This window comes from Salvelinus alpinus, chromosome 1 (genome assembly GCF_045679555.1).
Source record: "Salvelinus alpinus chromosome 1, SLU_Salpinus.1, whole genome shotgun sequence".
NCBI classification, from domain to species: domain Eukaryota; kingdom Metazoa; phylum Chordata; class Actinopteri; order Salmoniformes; family Salmonidae; genus Salvelinus; species Salvelinus alpinus.
The window spans coordinates 52,246,149-52,269,434 of record NC_092086.1 but is presented as its reverse complement, the minus strand read 5'-3'; the positions used below and the strand labels follow the sequence as shown (position 1 = coordinate 52,269,434).

At 42.2% G+C, this 23,286-nt stretch overlaps 2 protein-coding genes across 9 annotated transcripts; one reads left to right on the top strand and one right to left on the bottom strand.

Annotated features, from left to right (window-relative positions):
• Nucleotides 1–218: 218 nt before the first annotated feature.
• LOC139580222 (coatomer subunit zeta-1-like) lies at nt 219–10,067 on the bottom strand. Of its 7 annotated transcripts, none has more exons than XR_011676011.1 (11): nt 9,855–9,997; nt 8,227–8,295; nt 7,994–8,078; nt 7,074–7,168; nt 5,012–5,067; nt 4,206–4,283; nt 3,855–3,906; nt 3,411–3,531; nt 2,885–2,923; nt 2,004–2,036; nt 1,028–1,081 (listed from the first exon to the last, which is right to left on the bottom strand). XR_011676011.1 is itself a non-coding variant. In XM_071408804.1 (10 exons), the coding sequence occupies exons 1-10, from the start codon at nt 9,912–9,914 to the stop codon at nt 1,034–1,036; spliced, it is 612 nt and encodes a 203-aa protein (XP_071264905.1). In that variant the 5' UTR covers nt 9,915–10,067; the 3' UTR covers nt 219–1,033. The 7 variants fall into 7 exon arrangements, 4 of the variants coding, with proteins under 4 accessions (XP_071264905.1, XP_071264889.1, XP_071264901.1 ...); XR_011676016.1 differs by having other exon boundaries at nt 7,074–7,165; XM_071408804.1 differs by lacking the exon at nt 3,411–3,531 and having other exon boundaries at nt 219–1,081; nt 7,074–7,165; nt 9,855–10,067.
• Nucleotides 10,068–10,473: 406 nt separating this feature from the next.
• On the top strand, nt 10,474–23,268 carry LOC139580178 (endoplasmic reticulum membrane sensor NFE2L1-like). 2 transcript variants are annotated; one of them, XM_071408756.1, is made up of 6 exons: nt 10,474–10,727; nt 12,259–13,044; nt 18,676–18,831; nt 19,506–19,595; nt 19,695–19,853; nt 20,045–23,268. In XM_071408756.1, exons 2-6 carry the CDS (start codon nt 12,508–12,510, stop codon nt 21,320–21,322), a joined length of 2,220 nt encoding a protein of 739 aa, XP_071264857.1. In that variant the 5' UTR covers nt 10,474–10,727; nt 12,259–12,507; the 3' UTR covers nt 21,323–23,268. The 2 variants fall into 2 exon arrangements, with proteins under 2 accessions (XP_071264857.1, XP_071264848.1); XM_071408747.1 differs by having other exon boundaries at nt 10,476–10,727; nt 20,000–23,268.
• Nucleotides 23,269–23,286: the final 18 nt, after the last annotated feature.

The following is a 23,286-nucleotide window of genomic DNA, read 5'->3' as shown; positions in this document are numbered from 1 at the left end:
ATATGAAGGCGGGGGATGTTGACGTAAGACCCTCACGTCCAATCAAAACCGACACCACACCCCATGTCTCATGACTATTCACAACTGAGATTACCATTGAAAATATTCATTTCAAAAGACACTGTGGGCTACAGCCTTCACTGCTCACAGGAACCCTTTTCGAGGACACAAGAAAAAACAGTGTCAAATTAGGTATGATATATATGGAACAAGAACCATTTTGACAACACAAAATATACATTTTAATTAGCTTGACAACAGGCAGACTAAATTTGAAAAAAAGCTGTCAATAGAAATCAACAAAGCGAAAAAAATATTAGCCTCTCTTCTTCGTTGTCATTAAAAATTGAAATATTAAAAGTGTATTTGTCCATTAGACTAGTAACAAAATATGTTATTATTATAGTCCTAATGGTGTTCTCAGTGCTTTAGAAAAAACATAGGCCTACCTACACCAACTTCGTTTTAGTATGAACACAAAATAAATCTAAAACATAAATTAACCTGGGGTAACCTGACTTTCAAATAGAAACAGGACTACTGTAACACTACACAGGCTATTGCCTTTTTCTGTTAAACTTACAACGCTTTAAAAATGTAGTATAACATAACTTTAAATATGAAGTTCTCTGTAACATAACTTCAGAATTATTGAAGCCTAAGCAACAGTTTCCCTAGTTGTGTAGGCCTGCACACATTACAACAAAATGCAGTTGTTTTCTTGGTTTGGTTAAAACATTTCTTAACAGAGTATTTTGGTGAGTTGAGGGAAATTAACAAAATCACATGCTATAATCTAGCATAATATCTTCCGACTTATTGCGAATCAAATAAATTAAATAGATTATTTCCAATATAATTACATACAAATGTCAGCTTGCCTTCATATGAAAAATGCCTATATTTGCCACTAATTACCATACATATATCCTATTTAAGCATAAAACGCTAAATACACCCTTTAATATTTACACATAAATTCGTACTGTCCATTCCACTGTTAGACATTTGACCTTTGGACAGGCGGTGTAGATCATTTGAGTATTGACCACTTTATTTGTTCTTTGGCAGACTGCATTATCTGGAGAGAGAAAACCCAGAGAGAACACTTTTTCAGATTGAGTGTGGAAAAACAACATTAACACAGATCATATAGTATATAGTATGCAGTGTGTTATATTTATTGTTCATTGTGACACTTCAACCAGTAGGCGTCACTATTGTATTAATGTGAATTTGAATGGAACTGCTCACGCATTCATCATTTACATGAAATATGAGCTCCTTAAACTTGCAAGTGTAACATCAAACGTTGTACGTGTATTTGGTGTAGTAGACACAAAAGTGACAGTCAGCTTCTCTAAGCAGACTTAAATGTATTTTCATCTTGCTTAGAAACACAATTTAATACTATTCAACATCGGCAATGACCTGATGGAAGTGTGCCTCAGTGATTTATAAATGTCACTCTTCCTGCTAAAATGAAATTCCACAAGAGAAACAAACTGCATTTTTTTGGCTGTTGAAACAGATGCATAGCATAAAACGATGCACCAGGGGGCGCAAGGAACCCAGCTAAAATGATGAACTTGTGTCTAGTGTTTACTGTCTACCTCCAGTCATTTACTGTTTCGTATAGTGTTAGTGTTTATTGTTTTAGCTTTATTGTCTAGGTCTAGTGTTTTTATATAGGCACCATGACAATTCCATTTCTATTAGAGGATTGAAAGGTATTGTCATTGACGTTTGGTTCCAACAAGGGAGAGAAACTGCCACAAGACAAATAGTTAATAGCTTTGGATATGAACCCTTCCTTGCAAGCAGGGTCTGACTCAGGAGTACAGGGCAGTCTGAAAGTCACACATAGAGATGCCCAGTAAAGAACAGTCATGATGTGTCCATTCTATACACTTCATATCTATCTGCAACATTCTGGTCTTCTGAACACACCCCAGGAGACTCAAAATGTCCCATGTTGGAGGGTGAGGAGTGAGAGGACTTACATTGGAGGTCATAGCCAATTTGTCCGTAATGTGCTGTGAGGGTTAAAGTAGAGGGTTAGGAGAAGAAGGAAAGAGGAAGTAACAGGCAGAACATTGCATGAAGGTAAGAGCAATTCAGCAGTCATGTTGATCATGCAATATGGCCCATTCTATAATTTACTATGCAGGTGGGAGCATGGCATCAAATCCAGATGCAGGTTAGTACATGCTGGCAAAGCTGGCAAAATGATATTGAAAGCATTCTGTATGAATGCAGTGTGTTTGGCACTCATAAAGAATACATGATTCAAATGGATGAATCTATGTCTGAATGCAGTGACTTTAGTCAAATGGAAACCCTATTGTAGTATGATGACATGTCATAACTGGACCCTATCCTTTAAATCAACCTTCAAACAATCAGGTACTATGAGTAGTAATATTTCATCATTTTCAAATTGAACAATACTGGGAGACAATTATCCATATATTGTGTACTGTGGCTTTATTCTACAGAACATTTAGTATAGAAATGATGAAAATGGGTAACTGGAAAGACACGAATCAGGGTTGGGGTCAATTCCATTTCAATTCCAGTCCACTCAGGAAGTACACCAAATTCCCAATGCATTGAAGATAATTGGAATTTTGGTGTACTTCCTGAATTGACTCAAATTAAAAATGGATCTGACCCCAACCCTGATAAGAATCATGTTATAGTTTATATGCAATTAATGTACTGTGTATGACAGTAGAATAGAAGGTTATGTCAACAGGTGTGAGCTGAAATGAATGGCTAAAGCTGTATCAATGGAAAAGATAATCATAGTCTATATATGCAGTGACATTGCTTTGTGTGTGTGTGTGTGTGTGTGTGTGTGTGTGCGTGTGTATGACCTCACCTGAGCCACACTCTGCTCCGACAGTGGGTTCTCATCCGCCTGGAATAGATACAGTAAAAGAGGGGACATGACGTCATAGCAATCACACACACCATAAGGGGCTATATGTGTGTAAAGAGTCAAGCACATAAACCAAGCAACAACTAAGATAACATAATACCCTTATAACAGTCATTTGATGCCTTGCGTTGCTAATGTAAATGCACTCTGACACTGGTGAATATGTCAATGACCACCGCAATCCAATCAAAATGGCTGCCTCACACAAGGCATGCATTGTGCAAGGGAGTACTACAAAGGGCCCTGCTGCTCTTAAAGTGTACCAACACCTATGGTACTTCCTGGATCCTCATACGGACTCCTTGAAACACTCCGGGTAACCTCAGTCTAACCACTGACAAACCCAAGCAAAGACAGACTTAGTGGATGGTTGTTCCAACATTGTGAACCTAAAGTGCCATGCTCTCTCACCATGCAGTTACCTGCACTGGATCACCCTCCCTCCCTCACCCCCTCCCTCACTCGCCCTCTCTGGTTGTAGGGGCAGACTGTTGCTATGCACACTGGCTTCTGTCCGTCTGTCCATCAATGTTACCAACGATGTATTCAAAGAGGTCGAAGCCGTAGGCTTGCTCTGAACCATCCAGCTGACAGTGTGAGGAGATGGGTGGGGTCGGGGGAGAGAGAGGACACATGTAAGAGGAAGATGGACTTGGGTGTTGAGGGGATGGTGGGGAGGGGGGCTGAAGACTGGCATTTGGTGTTGTGACATCAAATAAGTGAATTCATTTTCCTCAAACAAACAGGTTATCAGATTCCACAACAATCCACTAAACACAATCCCTACCTCAGTCGGTCCGAAAATATCATAATTTCCTATAGTCATCTGTGTCTTCGAGTATTGTACCCATATCAGAATCTACGTATTCATCCATACAGTAGACACAGTCAGTGATTGTAGATGTCTTACCCTGTAATTGACCTTCTGGATGACCTGTTGGGGGTCGCTTTCCAAGATCACCCTGGTAACACAATGGTAGGGTCAGTAACTCAGAGAACACAAGATATTGTACCAGTAACTCCCACCTCCATCCCATGAATGATACCTCAAATCAAAGTTTATTGGTCGTGTACACAGTTTAACAGATGTTATAGCGGGTGCAGTTAAATTATTATGTTAATAACTCCTAACGAGGCAGTACAATTTTAAACAAGGACACAAATAATCCAACATTTTTTCAAAACAAGAAATGTGGGAAAGAATCCAATTATCAACACAAATAGCAATGTAACAGTAATCCAAATGCAATCTATACGTTACCCCCCGTCGATAATTTCGTCCACTACTAAGAAGACTCCGTCCATGTTGTCCAATAGACACCTTCTCTCCACATTTTTCCTGGAAGGAAGAAAACTTGATTGACGGACTTGAATTGTAGTTAGTACGTGGAGCCCAATCTGCGATTGGGTCTCGTATCATTGCCTTGTGACCAGAAATGTAGGGAACACTACTGCTCATATCAACGTAGGCTATTCTATACATTTCAAACACTGACTTAAATTAACTTCCTGTAGTACCAGTTGTCAAGGCTTGAAATGATACTAAACAGTTGGCTTTTTTTTTTTAAATAGGAGAAAAACTGCATGAAATGAGTAGAGAGCAAATAGATGAATTCACTCTCTCCCTCCCTGCATTGCTACTGCATTGGTTTCTATGGTAACGGCTCCAGCCCCTGTCAAGCTGTTCCACTACACTGAGAGGGCTCTGGGTGTGTCACTGTCATCCTATCATAATTTAACCCAAAAATAAACAATCACTAACTTACTGCGGGCATCAACTGTTTCGGTTCCCCATATTTTGAACGCATGAAGGAAACAATTACACCAGAGTTACTCAAATCAGAAATGAACTTTTCTAATTTTGTTGACCTGTCCCCATATTTACAAGAGCGATGTTTTCACTAATTATTTACCCCAAAAATGGAATAATAGTTTCTTGCGTGGCTGTTGACTTTGTCACGTTTTTCTCCTCGATGTTTCTACAATCGTTAGCCTCTAAAGGTTGACTGACCTCCTCACATTTTAAAAGTGAAGTTACTTCAACATAGACAACACTTGACCGCTTACCTTAGGATTTGACCGAGGGACTCAAACAGACAGTTCAGCACAGCCATGAGCATGAGCTATAGGAAGAGAGAGCGGTGCAGTGGAGGAGGGGAGGATGAAAGGAAAACAAGATAATTGAGAGGTATAGATGGAAGCCAGGAGAAATAAACAGAGAAAGGGTGTGGGGAAGAGAGAGCAAAAAAAGTCAGGTGTGGTTGAATCACTCTGCTTGTTGTATATAAATGCTGATATGCCATAAAGGGACTGGTCTTTCGCTAGCAATGTACACAGCAACAAGAAGTGCTAAAGAAAATCTAATTATCAGCCATTTATTCTCATGGGCATTTTCTATATATAGGGTCTCCATTGATGACGTCATGCCGACAAATGACCAGTGGCGTGTATTCATGGATGCCAAGGGCAGTCAGGCTTCCCCCAAAAATGTACCAATATATAGAGTATATATTTTTTTACATCTTTTGTCTCTCTGAGTTTAATAATTTTCATTCCATTTTCAAAAGAGGCTGAATGTATCTCACCGGAGAAAGCATCCGAGCGAGCCAAACAGCAGCCCTCTGTCTCTCTACGTATAGGCCATCTATCTGATGCTGTCTGGTCCAAACTAGTATGACAATGTTGCCACCTGTCGCATTGAATGCAAGGGAAGTCAGTGAGCATTTGGCCTCCCTTGATTTAAAAAGTATTTGAAAAAATTGCCAATCAACGTTGAGCTCAACTGTGAATAGTCCTGGAACACCAAAAAAAGAAAAAAAGAAAGGGAAGCCAGTCTGGATATTCGCATCACTCCTATCAAATCCCATAGTGAGCATACGTCATTGACAGAAACAACTTCAATTGTTGCATATCATTGTATTGTTGTCCTCCGGTGCCTAGCTAGCTAGCTCAAATTGGCACTTTCCTAAATTAGCCATGGATGGAGATAGGGATTTGGACTTGTGGTTGTAATTAATTGGCCAATGTACTGGCCAATGATTATAATGGCGATTCTGATCCAACCATTAATTAATACATTGTGCCCCTGGCCTGAGAGGATGGAAGTTCAATATGTAGCTAGGTGTAGTAGGCTAATGTTAACTAGCTAACGTTGCTTATGAAAGGAAGTTAGGCTAGCTAGCAAGCATTTTTGCCAGGTAGTCTAGGACAACAAAAAATAAGTGTGTACTGTACAGAGTGATAGACCGTTTTGTCAACATGAAAGAGAGGAGGATGGCATTGGCGTTTCTCTAAAAGTAGGGTGAGTTAACATGTTTTTCTACTCGCACGAATGCGCACTCACACAGAAATTGGAACCATGGACAGCCACATCATTCATATATTGCTTACGTTGATTGGACTAAATTGTTTTTGGTATCTTTTAGTTGTCACTGTATTAGACTTATCAGGGGTGACTTGATGATGTTGAAGTTGAAATGGTGCTGGAATAGTGGAGGCAGCGCTTTGTGGATTTCACCAGACAGAGGTTGCTCTCCGGTTGTGTGATAAAACAAAGGTGTGGCTGAATTTATTCTGCCACTGAGTCTTCTTGTTGTCTCGGCTTTCAGGCACACATATGTGTGTGTGTATATATACATGTATGTATGTATGTATGTATGTATGTATGTATGTATGTATATATATATATGTATGCATGTATGCATACACATATGTGTATGTATATATACATACATACATACACACACACACACACACATATATATACATACACACACATACATATATATATATCACGGTCGCAAGACATTAATTAGCAGGTTAAAGATGAAACAACGCAATTATCACAACACAGGTAGTAATAGGGGGGGGGGGGCTTCCCCAGTGATGTTTACCCATGCACCACTACTGCAAATGACATGTTGCTTTCTGAGATCCGAATTCTAAATTGATATGCGACGGCTTAACTCAGACTTTGTGTGAATTATGCATTGATGTCAATGCAAGATTAGTGCAAAAACTTGAGTTGCATGCGGACTGCGGATCTCAAGTCAGGATCCGGGCCATAATGTAATCTTTGAAGCACCAGTCTAGCCTTGTACTCCTTCTGCATCTGAAGCACATTACCTACCTCATTCTCCTGTGCACTGCCCGCCACGTAGAAGAACAGGTCAATGCTGCACTTATACACGATCGTCATCCCCTCCACGAAGGCAATCTCATCTGCTTAGAGAGAATGAGAGAGCAAGAGAGATAGAGAGCGAGACAGAGCGAGAGGCTGAGATTTCAAGGCACCAAGTGATCTTTATTGACATGTTAAAGCACATCCACACCTTATTCACATATACAGACATACCCAAGTGAGAGGTTTCATGGATGTCGCCAATAATGGAGGCTTTCAATTTAAATGAGTGTTGTCATATAAAATGCTAATCTCCTATGTGTGTGGGGAAGAAGGGATGGAGAGGAAGGAGGGATATCGAGATAGAGAGTGGGCATCCTCCTTAGGGGCAGGTGGACCCGGGGTGTCAGATGACTGCTGTGAACTTCATTGGAACAAAAGAGTGTGAGAGCTGTCTGTCGCTGAACTGGTTCCCTCCCTTTTTGTTCACTGTAACGTGAGCTTGGGAGGACTGAAGAACCAATACGGTTTCTCAACTTTTAGACAAACTAACCAATGAGGGATGAGCCACAGGCTAATACTATACAGCTAACACTGCCTCATGGTTTTCTATGGTGGAGGATACACAGAAGGTGTGTGTACAACGGGTCGTGACCTAATAATGCTTTACACACAGTTTCCTATTGACGAGAAGCCAAAGAAGACTGGTACATATATGCAATGATTTACATTATGATCCTGTTGATACTGATTTCACTGACAGTGCACATCTTCTCAACTCTCACCACATTGCTAGAAGCTTTAAAAAAAAAAAAAATATCTTAGTGGTTCATTAAAACTATAATATGGAACAGAATATCAGGCCTCAAGCTCAACTATCCACTCCAATAGTCTCCTGAGCAGGGACATTTTTATGGGGTAAAACTTACTGTCAGCTTTGTGTGTCTTGTTGAAAACGTTCTTTTCAAAGTTCTTCTGCTCCTTCATGGAGGGGTAGAGCTCTTTGTCATAGTACTAAAACACAACAAAGACAGACATTAGATTCATTAGTTATGATTAATACACCATCTACAACAAGTGCTCATTTGGGGCAGTTCTCACAATGTCGACTCCACAACAATAACCAAAGTGGGTCGCTATTGGACAACTGTTATTAGCATACCTTTGATAGAAGTCTATTACCATCGTTATCCAGAATGAAGACCGCTTTCACTGTGTACAGTGAGGGTTCCTGAAAGACAGTATGACCACATGTTGACCAGAATCAAGGACAATTTGCATTTCCATAGGACCTAGGCATACTGAACACATTCCTAACAGTTATTACTAGAGCATTGATGATGATCATGATGATGAAGATGATATTGGTGATGATAATACAGTCAAGTTATTCAAAAACATGAGGAAAACGACAATATCAGGAAGAGGTGTATATGACGATGGTCCCAGATCCTTCAGTTATTTCCATCCCACGGTGTCTTGGTTGAACCGGGCCAAAGTTCTGTTATGCACTGACTACCACAGACTCAGAGCCTAAGTGTATCACAGAACTTGGGCCAGGAACATCACATTCAGGACTTTAGAGTTGAACTGGAGGAAAGGTCCAAACCAGTCATCCAGCTGTCTATGGCAATTAGAAACAGTCAATAGTGGAACTAATTCCTTGAACAGTTCAATGAGGTGCAGGTGTCAGGTAACGAAGTCCTATGGTCCTTTGTGCAACATTACTTTATGCATTAACAGTGAATATCAATATCAAGAGTGCATAACTTATTGAAGTCCACATCCAGACACTGTACTGTGCAGCCATAATGACTGCCTACTAACAAAAAACACTGCAATTTACATAGAGCAATACATCAGTTAAAATGATATCAGTTTAAAAAAAAAGTGTATATAAACGAGAGAGATCTTTTGAGGCTGGGGTCAAGTACTGTACAGCAGGTGTTAATCAACGAAAAGTAATTGCGGCCTTGTCCAGCGCTGCTTGTATTATTAGTTTAAATTAGTTTGTTTTTTTTACTGTAAAGTCGAAGCGTAAACGTTCATTTATCTTAGTACAATGATAATCTGTCTAGAGTTTAGCTCAAAAGTGTAAAATTATTCTATACATATTTTGTTTGAAAAACCCACCTGTGGAACCAAGTTTTTGGTAAGCGTAAAATGCTGCGCAACGCACCTCCTCCGGTTGAAACCAAATATCGTAGACGTGGCACACAATATATTCAGTGTTCACCCTTCAATGCTTGGGCAGGGTGATGTCACAGTTATAGTAAAAGTATAACGGATAACCGACACCTCATGCCATTAATTTAAGTGTAAATCATAACAAATTGAGTTATAATACCAGATATGTGACATGTGGTAGCTTTTCAGACAGTATGACCCTCTCTCTGGGATAATTTGGCAACTGTTCGAGTTTGTACAACAGCAATTGCCCATTGACGAGGAAAAAGTGCAACACATGTTGCTGCTGGTTGTGGAATTTCAGTACGCTACACTCAAATAGCGCATAGACTACATTCAGATTACAACGATAGTCGTGCAGAATACAGTACCTCCTAATGTCTGCTATCGTACCTGAAAATATTAGATCCAGCCAGTCAGAGACCACAAACAATCACTTCTTAGGCTGGCCATACTGCAAAATTCTGAATACAACATCTTACGCAGCAAAGGGCTATAATGAATGCTATTCAAGCAATGGCCGACGAGGCCTAATCATGCGTTTGCAAGGTAATGCTCGTTTAGAAATATGTTTAAAGCGCCATATCCCTACCGCTTGCTTACCAGAGACGCGATCTCCATAGTGGTTCTCTGGTGTTGACGTGGACAGGTTTGAGCTGTCATTCTAGAAGACCTCGCAAAATCCTCTGACTCATGGGTGGGCGGATCTTCTGCAGGCCTGGAGGAGGCTCCGCGAAACCAAGCCCATCATTCGGCCATGTTGGCTCCCTCTAGTTCGTGAATGATCTTAGGTCCTTGTTCTCTAGGAACCACAATGGTGTCAGTTTCTTATAGCGGTGCTTTTACGCGTTACTCCAAAATTAACACCGATGAGGTTTTTGGTGACTTCACCTAATTCATATGACCAAGCAGTGCATTATGGGACATTATGCATATAAATCCTATCAGTAGTATATTTAATCGCATGTGTTTAGTACATGTCATACATTAACTACTCTTGTTACAAGTGATAGCATACTTTATTCTAAAATATGTGATTCAATCCATGTTGCGAGGCTTGTCTGGATTACCCAGCGCGGATGTCATTATTTTCTAGTTCATTCTAGCACGGCAGATGGCAGCAATGCACATAGGGATTGATTGACAGACAGCACAGACAGTATGATATTCTACTTTGGAGCCTGCGCACCGCGTGGCTGTGTGTGTGTGTTTAGCCATTGATTTGGCAGGGTTGGGAGGTATAGCCTATAGAGGGGCATGGTTTTTGACGCCGCAGAGTTATAGAAAAAATAAAAGTGAAACGGTAGGCTTTACGTCATGTAGGGAGGGGACAGCGAACTGCGTGGTGAACTGAGCAGGGTTTAAAAGTCTTCACTCTCCGATTTGGAGTCAGAATACAAAATCTTCCAAAAGGATTGGGTTTGCTGCTTTTCCACTGATGTGCCTATTGTTGACAACTTTTGTCTCCATAGTCCGGTAAGAGAATCAAAACAAGACACTGACATTACCTACACTCGTTTGTGTTATTTGGCGGTTATGTCGGCCTAATATTGGTGTTATTAATGTAAATAAATATGTAAACAGGCTATACACATTGTAGACCTTAAATTGAGATGAAGTGGAGTTTATGGCACAGTTAATAATAACAGTTAATAACAGTTTTACATTGGATATTCAGTTTCTGGACCCATTTCTATTTGCCAATTAAAGTTGAAAACTTCTGAAGAACGTGGGTGAAAAAGTATTGTCAACAGTTTTTAGATCCTTGACGTTCATACATAATTCCAGATATTTTTTAATGAACCTCTAATGATTTCGCGGAATCGTTCAGTGCCCTTTGATGAAGTAGCCTACAGGTTAAATTCTCAACGTTCTTCCTGTCAGACAGCTTCATGTTCAGTAATTTAAACCATATTTTGTTGAACAGTCTCCTCATATGACACGATGTTCCATGCAGGAACAACTGCATATAGCAGAATACCATTCATTGGTCACTAGTTTATTTACATGGCATAATACATTACAAACAGTAGTCTACAGTTGCCGAAGTAATGCTGAGGAAATGTGTTGTGAAGTTATTCATTGACCCATTGATTGGCAGAATATGCTTGTTATTTCCCGGGTAACAGTGTGATTACATCATGTGGTGTAACCTTCACCACTGTCTGTCTAGTACCCGCCCTAGCGCTATCTACCAAACAATTTCTAGAACGAATAGAAGGAAATAGGTCGAAGTGAAGTCACTGGTATCTGTTGATAACAAGAACACTTCCCTGTTTGTTATCTTTAGGGAGAATGTTTCAAAATTCCCAATGTGTCATACTCTTATAAGTGTACAACAATCTTATATAGGGCAGACTTAAGCCTTTTGGGGGCCCAAAGCGAGATTTGGTTGGGGGGCCCCCCACCTCGCTCAAAACATTTTAGTGGCCCCCCTCTTGACAGTGGAGAGAAAAAATGAAAGTTTTAAAGTTAATTTCCTGCAACTCTACATATTTTGCCATGGGGCAGAGAAAAAAACAAATCTGTTTACAGCAAATTTCCTGCAATTCTACACATTTTGCTATGGGGTGGAGAAATGTCTGCTGTTTTAGAGCACATTCATGCAATGCTACACATTTTGTAATGACTTATGCCATATTAATATAGTATCCGAGTGAGAATGACTAACAAAATCATTGGGGGCCCCATGGGGGTCAGGGCCCACGTGCCCAGTCGGTATTCGGCCATGATTACTAACTACTAATCTAAAAATATTTTATTTTTGGGTTGTGGGCCCCCTAGCGGCCGGAGGCCCTAAGCGACCCTGATCTATGCCTGGAAGCGGCCCTGATATTATAGCAGTGTTGAATTCAGCAGCCTCTTCCTCTGCTATTACAACAATTACGTTGGATTCACTACTTTTTCTTTTATGAATGATCATTTCAATGTGATATTCCTTTGAAATAACTTGTCAATTCATTGTATTATCTAACTTTATTTTTTCATGTTGTGTTTTTCTGTATAGGATTTAACGATATTTGGAAGAGTGAAGAGGAGAGGATACACAATTTTTAATTTCACCATAGTGTCTATTTTGGTGTATCCTAAATAGCCTTATTTTCTCTCTTTATTACATTGACTTGAAGCTATAGATAACCCATCAACAGACAATAAGTCATCGGAGGCTTACACTTGGCATTTTGCCACCCCACCACGTCTCCATTCCCTTTCCCCTCATTTCTTGCACTCACCCTGTTAACTCCGAAGACAAGACATGGTGTGTCTGAAGAAATATTTCACAGAGGGCTTGATCCAGGTAGCTATCCTGCTCAGTCTGGTTGGCGTCAGAGTAGATGTCGGCCCTTACCTGCCCCCCTGGAACGAGATGATCTTGGGCCCCACCTCGGCCCTCACCCAGACTCAGTTCCACAACCTCCACAACCAGCTGGATGGCCAGGACCTCCACCCCAAGAGTGTAGACCTGGACGGCTTCTTCACAACCCGGAGGCTCCTGGGCTGGGTCCGCTCCCTGGACCGCCTCCGGGTGCCTAGCTCGGAGCTAGAAACCTGGCTGGTGCGGCGCGAGCCTGATGCCCTGGTGGTGGGGGCTCCTGGTCAGCCAGCCCCCCTGGAGGGAGGGGCAGGTGGGTTGGAGGATCATGCGGGTGACCAGGTGGAGTCGGTCATGAGGTCAAGCGTGGTGGCGGGGTCGGGTTACGGGCCAATCAGAGAGGACAGTCTGGACACCACGGCGCCGCTTCTAAGAAGAAGCCATGAGGAGGAGGATGAGGATGAAGAGCTCTATGAAGAGGTAAACTATGGTGAACTCTTCTACACTATGTCGGTAAGACCAGTGGCAGCATAGAGTGGTGTTCAAGAGAATTGGCTGTGTCAGAGCTTATTCAATGTTCAAATACAATGCCGTGCCTTAAACATATGAATTCCAACCTTAGATACACAATAGTGAACTACATTACTGCAAACCAGTCCAAGACTCTGCCACTGGAGAAGTGTGTTCAATTAGGCAACTATCAAACTGTTCATTTACAGAAGGCAAGCGATACGCCTGTCATATATCATTAGGGATCAAGGGCGGGATATACTGGAGGCTGAGATCACTCTATAAAAGGAGGCTTAACTGGGAGAAAAGAACACCCTTGTATGAAAACAGCCTTTCAGTAAACAGAGTGGGGATTCCCACCCTCCTCGGATTCAAGCAAGTGAAAGCTTCCTGGTTGTATTTGCTGTATCATGCTGTTAATTTCAAACCTGCATAAGAGATTGCAAGATATTTACAACTCCCTTAATTTACAGCATTAGGGAATACATCTAAGATTGCAAGTCAAGAATGAAGAAGTGTAGGTTACTTTTCAGAATAAGTGACTGATAACTAATCCTAAAGGCCCGTTCAGACTGTACAATTTTAGCCGTCTTATGCCACAATTTCCACGTTGTGCGCAAATTCTTAGGTTGTAAACGATTGTCAGACGTCTTGGCTTATTCAGTGTGACTAACAAATCAAATCAAACATAACTTAGCAGGCGTAAAAGACATTCCTGAAATTAGATCCCCTACCTACTGGTCTTGACGAGAAGGGAAAAAATGTTGGGGGAGGTTCCATTCTGCACTGTTCAACCAATCTAGTAAATATGGAGGAGGAGTTAAAATGGAGTGTAGCCTTGTTAACATCCAAAAGAGGAAGTCGTGTCACAGGCTCTTTCCATTTCCCCTGAAAACCGGAACATCCGGTTGTTGTGTGACAGGGTCTAGGTCTGCCGATCAAGTACCACTATGTGCGGTCGTAGCCTCCGACAAAGTGTTGAGATTTATCGTGTAGTGTGGCTGGTGTTACAAGCCAATCCCAGTGACTGACCAATAGGAACACAGCTGGCACTGAGCGTGCACACAATAATATGATTGAATAGTCAGATTAGTATAATAGTTTGATTTAAACGTTTACATGCTTTGCAAGAAGAACGATTTCTCTAATAATCTTTACATGACTTCAGAAATCAGCTTACCTAATGGGATTTTGATAAATGGACAAAATCGCAAATCAAAATAAACGTTTTACCACATGTTCTTTTTGGGAAGCATGTTTGATTCTGTGAAAACAATTAGACACATCATTTCAGTGTTTCTGAACTCACTTCACTAGTGCATAAGCGTAGGAGACCTGCATGCACTGATCAAATACACCGCTGCAGTTGGTCAAGCTTACGTCAGCTGACGTAACCTCTCAAGCCAATCGCAGAATGTGATGACAAAACTGAAGCAAATCATACAATCTGACCAGGTTGATAAAGATTTTGATTTGGTAGCATGTAAAAGACTGAATCCGACACAGTGTGCGAAGGCCTGAAAGTGAAATATTTTTCATGTTATAACGTTTCTTTTATTCTAGTAAAACAGTTCAGGGAAATGTATATTAGGCATGGTGTTTGGTGGGCTGACCTCTTCAGATTTCAAGAGGGACGCAGAAGTATAATATCCAATATGACGAGGCAAATTATTTAGGTCATTAGTCAATGTTTATTCTCTGAGGACTTGCTGAACTTGAAAACAAGACATAAATCACGTTAAAGACAGGAAGAATATCAACAGTCTTGTTTTATCCAGTCTATTTTTGATAAGTGTGGATATCCAACTGTATTGCAACAGTTACATTTGTTTAATTGTAAGAAATTAGAATTAACCCAAGTCACAACCCCATCATTATGTTTTAGCATTTGCTCACTTTTGGTCGAGCCTGTGTTTTGGCACCCAAAACACTCATTGAGCAATGGTTTTGGGCATTGAATGACAGAATCACGAGTTAACGCAGCAGCGTGCTAAAAGCTTAGCTGCACTTCCCCTTGTTTTTCAACAGCTGACGGAGAGCTGCTTGTTGATATGTTCAAATAACTGTGAGGGGTACGCTGGCCAGGCCCTGGCTGCTGTGTGTCAGGGGAAAGTAGACCAGAGAGGGGTGTGTGACAGGAAATGTGTCCCACTTTAGCCACTGGCTGTTCAGATTTGCCCCATACATACAGCTTTCCAAGCCCATCGCAGCCCAGCTGATTTGGTGTAGGAATAAACTGGCTGGCATAGTCATCATAAGTACACACATTCTGTGTAGGCTTATTGTATTTGTACACCAATCACATTTAGAAGTGGCATCACAATAATATTTTAATTTACTATGGAAATAAAAGTATCAGAAGATACCTAAAATATTACGGTTAAAACATGTATTTATTTATTGAATATTGCAAACACGGGGGACAGTTCTTTTATGCTCTAACTTAGACTTTGAAGGGGAATTCCCAAATCACTTTAATTTAGCACTGAGGCACACTATTAGTCACTTTGGGAGTGTATGGAGTTTTCAGTCACTGTAGGGTCTAAATATATATCTGCTTGGCAACATGCCTGAGTATGCACCCTACACTGGACTCATCAACACTCCATAATGAGCTTGTTTTGAATTGGGGAAAGTATGGGGGTTGTTTTGTTTTAGTCCTCTGCGTGTCATTGCTATCTCCTGGCTTCTTTCTTTTGGGCCATTTGACTGCGTACCCAGTCTCAGCCACAATGACTGCAGACACCGGAGGCTTTAGTTTTAGCCTCCCAAATCAGCTGCCACTCTCAGGGCAGAGAAAGTGGTGTCATTTGGCCTGTCCAATGTCACAGTTGACCAAGTATGCAGTTCAGACTGGACATGTAGCCCTGTTGGCTATTTCTGGTCAGGAGGGCATGTTTCTTGGCATTGCTAACTGGTACTCAGTTCAAAATTGACATGCCTCATGTTTTCCTACCAACCCCCCATGGATGTATTCCTGCTGAAAAATATTTGGTTTTGGAACATAGTTATGCTCTTCCTTCCATCGATGGTTATGCTTTCTGGGTCAACCAAGATCCCAGTAAGTGATATTGAACTGACCATCTGAGACTAAGTTAGGGGCTGCAATCGTGATGTAACAATTCAGACATACTGATAATCTTAGTTCCCTCCAAGGAACGAAGCGTCCCTGATAATGACCTTCACCCAGACTAACTCATCCGGGAAGCAGCAACCGCACAGAGACAGCTGGGCTGTATTTTTTTGTAAACTCCAGCTGCATCATATTATGGCAGCAATTTGTGGTACTGTCTGGGGAATGCCACCACATCTCCCCCTCTTATAGATGTTGTTATTGGTACAGGGCTAGGCTGGACATGTCTAAAGTGCCAGACATCACCAGTCCTACAGTATTATGTTTGAGGAGAAAGGTCAACAAAGCTTCCTCTGGGATACTGCTCTGTGAACCCTTTGCCCTCCCCTCTCTCTATGCATTCGTACAGAGAGAGGGGTCAAGGACCTCTCCTAAGGCCATGAGCTATAATTAAGCAATAAGGCCGGAGGGGGTGTGGTATATGGCCAATATACCACGGCTAAGGGCCAATATACCAAGGCGAAGGGCTGTTCTTAGGCCACAGCCCTTAGCCGTGGTATATTGGCCATCAGTGGGGCGGCAGGTAGCCTAGTGGTTAGAGCGTTGGTCCAGTAACCGCAAGGTTGCTAGATCGAATCCCCGAGCTAGGTAAAAATCTGCCATTCTACCCCTGAACAAAGCAGTTCACCCACTGTTCCTAGGCCGTCATTGTAAATAAGAATTTGTTCTTAACTGACTTGCCTAGTTAAAAAGGTTAAATAAAAATATCACAAACCCCCAAGGTGCGTTATTGCTATTATAAACTGGTTACCAACGTAATTAGAGCAGTAAAAATAAATGTTTAGTCATGCCCGTGGTATACGGTCTGATATACCACAGCATTCAGGGCTCGAACCATTCAGTTTATAATTTGTCTTATCTTCCCGGACTTATTATTCAGTTCTATTACAACTAATCTCTGCTCTATTACCTTGACTTGCTCAATGAAACACTGAAGTGCTGCCAGGCTCATTTGTCTGAGCCTCTCAGGGCAGTAACATTGTGACATGTCAATATTGTGGAAGGTGGCAAACTGACAACGTCAGTGTTGACTCGCCAGCTCGGCTGTAACTACAGATGTTTGTCTTGGAAACTTGGACTCGGAGTGCTTTGTAGGTATATTTCACTCAGAACATTACCCCTATGACCACAGCTTGTTTGTTTTGTAACACAAGGTGGCATCATTCTAGCACACATTAATACCTTTGATTTCACAATGCTTGTTTACTAGCTTAGGCTAGTAGTATATCACCTCTTCAGACAGGCACATGTATATGTATAGCCCTATACCCAGAGCCCTCTGGACCCCATCCAATGCCCAAATCTGTCCAGAGCTGCCTTCTTTTCCCCCTCCTTGCCCCCTCCTCCTTACCTAGCAATTCTCATGTTGTGAATATGCTTGAGGAAAACATGCTGTGCAATCCCTTCCAGGTACACATTGACCCAAACCCATAAGTGATTGCAGAGTAGCAGGACCACAGGCCTCAGGGAATGGTCAAAGGCAGGAGTTGGAACCAGTTCAGGAAACAGAACAGAAAAGCAGACCCAAAAAATTGAGAAAGGGATACAGAACCAGGAACAAAAGTGATCTATATTCTTCCGGAACAGAACCTTTATTTTCTAACCTTGAGAGCCGGTTAATAATGTTATTTTCTGTTACCAAAATATTCCTAATGTGTAGTATATAATTTCAGTTCCAACCCCTGGTCAGACCTCAAACATGTTGTCAAATACTGTTCAAGGGGTCACAAGATCAGAATGTTCCAAACAGTCACTAAACAGCCAAACACAGTCAGTTTCACTCAGGTTGCTGTACTGTCAGGTTAGAATCGGGGCATCACAAATGGCAACATCCCAAACTCCAATAGTCCCTTTCGGTGGAGGGCGAGAGGATCAGCTGCAAATTTAGAACTGGTTTAGGGACATGACTGGAACAGTTGGTATCACTAAGCTCCAACTTAAGGAAAAGGTTAAGTCTATTCATAGCCATCTCACTGTTTGTATGCAATGTCTACTAATGTATGGGCCTGTATGGCAAAAATAAACTGTAGTAGATGAAATGCAAGGTGGCTGCGATCACCTTTCTCTTTTTGTCTTATCTAACAATACTGCCCTACCGAGCAAAAAGGCAGTAACTGCTCATAGCGTGGAACTGAGGGAAAAAAATTGCTTTTATTTACCTTGGTTTCACAGTAACCTTATGCAGTTACTGCTAATATGACCCCCATTTTCTCAAACACAATAGAGGCAGGATACTTGTCCACATGATTAAGCATGTATTTAATGCAGCAAAAATGACATTTTCAACCAAATGAGCAGTTACTGCCTTTTTGCTTGGTAGGGCAGAATAGTACAGCGAGAACTTGAATAAAACATACAAGGATACATAGGGCATTGTATGGATGATTGATTTTCATAGTTAATATGCTTAATAAGGTGTAGATAACATCGCTACACCTGACATTTCAATTATTATCATGTGTTCACAGGATACAGATATGCTTTGGCAGGATCACTCTGATCTTGGACGTCATCAGAGGCCTGAGGAGGAGCTGGTGGGGGACACCTGGAGAGAAATCTGGAGGGATAGTGGACGCTCTTACGACCGTGCGAATAGAGAACTCGCACAGGATTTATCTGATCAGGTGGGACTCAGTCCTGAGGCTTATAAAAATGTCCATATGTCATACATACCTGTACCCTTGGACTTGTTCTTAGACATCCTGGTTCAATTATGTTATAAAACGCACATGTTGAAATGTAAGACATGGTGCACTTTGGGAAAGAGTAATGCTCCAGTTGCTTGAAACCAAATATGAGTTTTCTATCCTGGCTGTGCGTCGTGAAGCAGGATAGAGTGTTTGGAGTAGATGAGGTGGAGATGGGAAGCAGTCTTCCCATGTCTGTACAATAAGAACATAACCCAGAAACCTGCAGTTTCTAACCCCAATCTCTTGCACTCCTATGGGTTAGAAGAGACCTGAAACTCTTGCTAATCCACTATACCTAATTTTGGAAACAGGAGCAGCCACATATCATTAAAAGGAATTTGCACTCATCAGTGGTGTATAGCTAGAGCATGAGTTTCCTTGACCCAAGGAGAAATACAGTACAGTGAAATGAAATTAACATTTGATACCACACTACAAAACGTTTCAGATAAAGCCACGCTGTTCCAACTGTTGAGTTTTACCCTCTTGCTATAACATGTTCTGTAAAAGCCTAATCATTTCCGCCATCTGCATCAGTTCAGCTCAGAAGAAAAGGAACCATTGTCACCATCCAGTTAGCTCTCTGCTCACTCCTGTTCTCTTCTCAGTTTGCCAGCTTGGAAGCTCAGTCCTCAATGTCCTTCCAGGAATGTCTACAGCTCTTGGAAGACACCTTCCCTTTTGGAGAGGAGACAGAGGTACAGTACAGTTGTTTTATTTGATAGTACTAGGGTAAGAGATGAACATTGATATGTTTGTTAACCACTGGATAACCATTGTGATGTTTCTGTTTTTAGCTGTCAGACCCAGTTGGCGAAGATCGGAGGGAAGCCGCCAGCGGAGAGGACCCAACCCCTGTCCGAGAGCTTCTTCTGTCCCCCCTGCTGTCCCACGAGGATCCCTCTCTGGACTTGGAGCAGCAGTGGCGTGATATTCTCGCCACCATGGAGCCAGAAGTAAGTCCTATGTGGTTTCTGATTTTATCCCCTTCACAAAATCATAATTTATTTAAAATGTCAATAAGTATATAAACTTTGAAATACCCTTGCCCTGAAAGTAATTCAAAATAAATGTAATCCAACTTCTTGTACTATTTTGGAAGGATATGGATCTTGGCAGAGATGTAATGCAATCTGGATCTATTCAGAGTTCCAGCTTGATGGACCCCGTTCACCAGGATGTCAGCCTTCATCAGGCAATCCTGCCCGGAAGCAGCCAGGATAGTTACCCCTTCAACTCCAGCTTTGGGGGCAGTGTTCCCCTGGAGGCCCCACTCCAGCCAGCCCTGCTCAGTCAGTCCTCCAGCGGACCTGACTTTGACCTTAACTTGACCTTTGGCCCATCTGACCTGACAGATACCACTCTTCCTTTGGCACTCAATGGCACAGTTGGCAACCCCATGACTTCCATTCAGTCAAGCCTCTTTCTGGAGGAACCAGTCCTGCCTAGCCCACTCGGCTCCATATTGGATGATGCCTTGCTGGATGAGATTAGTTTCCTGGACCTGGCTCTGGAGGAAGGCTTCAACCCAACACAGGCCTCCCAACATGAGGAGGAGCTAGACTCGGACTCTGGACTTTCTCTGAACTTCAGCCACAGCCCTGCATCCCCTAGCAGCTCGGAGGCATCCTATTCCTCTTCTTCATCCTCTTCATCATCTGACTCTTCTGTGTTTTCTGACGAAGGGGCTATGGACTACAGCTCTGACATGGAGGTTATTGTGACGCGAGAGGAAGGTGCCGTGGGAGGCTACTCCCCAGAAGTCCGTAAGATGTGCAGCACAAGCTACCAGAAGCCTGGGCGTTTCAACAACCTCCCTTGGCTGGAACAAGTGGGCCACGACCATACCTACAACCAGCCAAGGGCCACCTCTCCCACGCAGGGAAAATCACGTTACAGCAAAACCTATGAGCATGACATTTCCGATAAGCTTTGGGGCCGTGATGAGCGCCGGGCTCTCGCCATGAAAATCCCCTTCTCCAACGATCTCATTGTCAACCTGCCCGTGGAGGAGTTCAACGAACTTCTGACCAAGCATTGTCTCAGTGAGGCCCAGCTCAACCTGATCCGAGACATTCGCAGGCGGGGCAAAAACAAGATGGCCGCTCAGAACTGCCGCCGACGCAAGCTTGATGTCCTGTTTGAGCTCGAGGAGGGAGTAGAAGGATTATGCCGCCACAAGGCCCGTCTGTTGAAGCAAAAGGCAGAGAACCTTCGCTCTGTCCGGGATATGAAGCAGCGGCTCAGTGGTCTTTACCAGGAGGTTTTTTCCCGTCTGCGGGATGAGCAAGGAAGACCCTTGCCTGCCACTGACTACACCCTCCAATTTGGAAATGATGGACAGGTCCTACTTGCTACACGGAACAGTTCAGCCAGTGAGCAAAACCGCAAGCCCCACAAGAAACAGAAGAACAGAAAAAAGTGAACATTTGTTGGGTGTGCAGTTTGGTGTAGCACTCAAGGAGTCGCTTGACAAGGGGATGGCTGTAAAGAGTCAAGAATTTCTCACAATAAGAGGGAACTGAAAAGGAAAGATGTAAGAGGAAAGTTTAATATGCTCTGATAGTTTATTTGCTGGAAAGGACATGTAGCACAAATATATCATGCAAGAATCTTGTGAGCATCTTGGAAAAACAAAGGGAAAACCTGTCTCAGGAGCAACATAACTGTTGGGAGGACCATGTCAGCCTTCCAAATAAATACAGTACATAAAACACTAAGGTGACAAGGAGGAAGGGCTAGCCTACGGCCTTCAGCCAACAGACACAAGACTGGGCTCTTGGCGCAATGCGGGCACATTGCTGTCCCGGTCTTCCAGTGCCTATATGTTGAGGGTAGGCCTAGGTTCCTTGAAGTCATCACTCACCGGACAGTTTATTAGGTACACATCTAGTACCAGCTCAGAGCCACCTTTGCCTCCAGAACAACCCGAACTCGTCGGTGCATGGATTCTACAACGTGTCGGAAACGTTTGTTGCTCAATTGGTATCAAGGAAAAACATTCCCCACACCAGCTTGTACCAGGCATGATGGGTCCATGGACTCATGCTGTTTATGCCAAGTCCTGACTCTGACGCAACAGGAACTGGGATTCAACAGACCAATGTTTTTCCAGTCCTCAATTGTCCAGTGTTGGTGATGACATGCCCACTAGAGCCACTTCTTGTTTTTAGCTAATAGGAGTGGAACACGGTATGGTGTCTGCTGCAATAGTCCATCTGTGACAAGGATGAACAAGTTGTGCGTTCCGAGATGCCGTTCTGCACACCACTGTTGTACTGCAGCATTATTTGTCTGTTTGTGGCCCGCCTGTTAGCTTGCACGATTCTTGCCATTCTCCTTCGACCTCTCTCATCAACGAGCTGATTTCACCCACAGGACTGCCGCTGACTGGAAGTTTTTTGTTTGTCGCACCATTCTCTGTAAACCCTAGACACTGTTGTGTGTGAAAAGCTCTGGAGGGTGGGAGTTTGAGATACTGGATCTGGTGAGCCTGGCACCGACGATCATACCACGCTCAGGTCACACGTTGCCCATTCTAACGTTCAATCAAATAGTAACTGAATGCCTCGATGCCAATCTGCCAGCTTTACAAAGCAAGCCTCAGCCACAAGACTCACTGTCTGTAGGAGTGATCCATTTTCATGAACAGGGTGGTGTACCTGTTCATCCTGTTATAAATTGACCGGTGAGTGTATACCCAAGTAAAAAGGACAGGGGAGCCTGGTTGAGAACAAAAGGGAACCAAAAAGATTTGCTCCAGCCTAAAAACAAGTTACCATTAACTGGTGCATTATGGCTGTCAGTGAAAAAGTTGGATAGTGCTTTTAGTAAAGCCTTAGTTACCCACACAGCTATCTGTGGTTGTCAGGGGATGTGACTACATGACATGATGCAGACAATGGTACAATGATATTCAGAAAATAGACTGGTTTAAAGTACCTGAATATAATATTTACTCAGGCTGTGCCAACAATATTGTGTTAATGATATGGTTGTGGACTTTTATTTGTAACAAGTTGAAATTGAATGCCTTATCACCGGTATCATACTGGAATATAACTTAATGCTGCATAAAATATCGCAGCATTTTCATAAATGTTAAAAAGTCAAATGTATGAAATGCAACTACAAGTACTGTGATTGTGGCTTCACACTACTTCTATGCTTTGTCAAGTGTCCAATATCATCAACAGAAAAGTATAAAAAACAATTTAAAACCCTGAATTTGGTGCTTTATGGTATTATTTGTTTTAAAAGAACAATATTTTGTTTTAGGAGGTTCTCACCTTATTCTGTTTCCTACTTTTGAGTACTTGCTGGCGACCAAGGGATATTACTTTTGGGTGAATAAAACATTTTCAACCTACATCTTCTTGATCCCTTTTG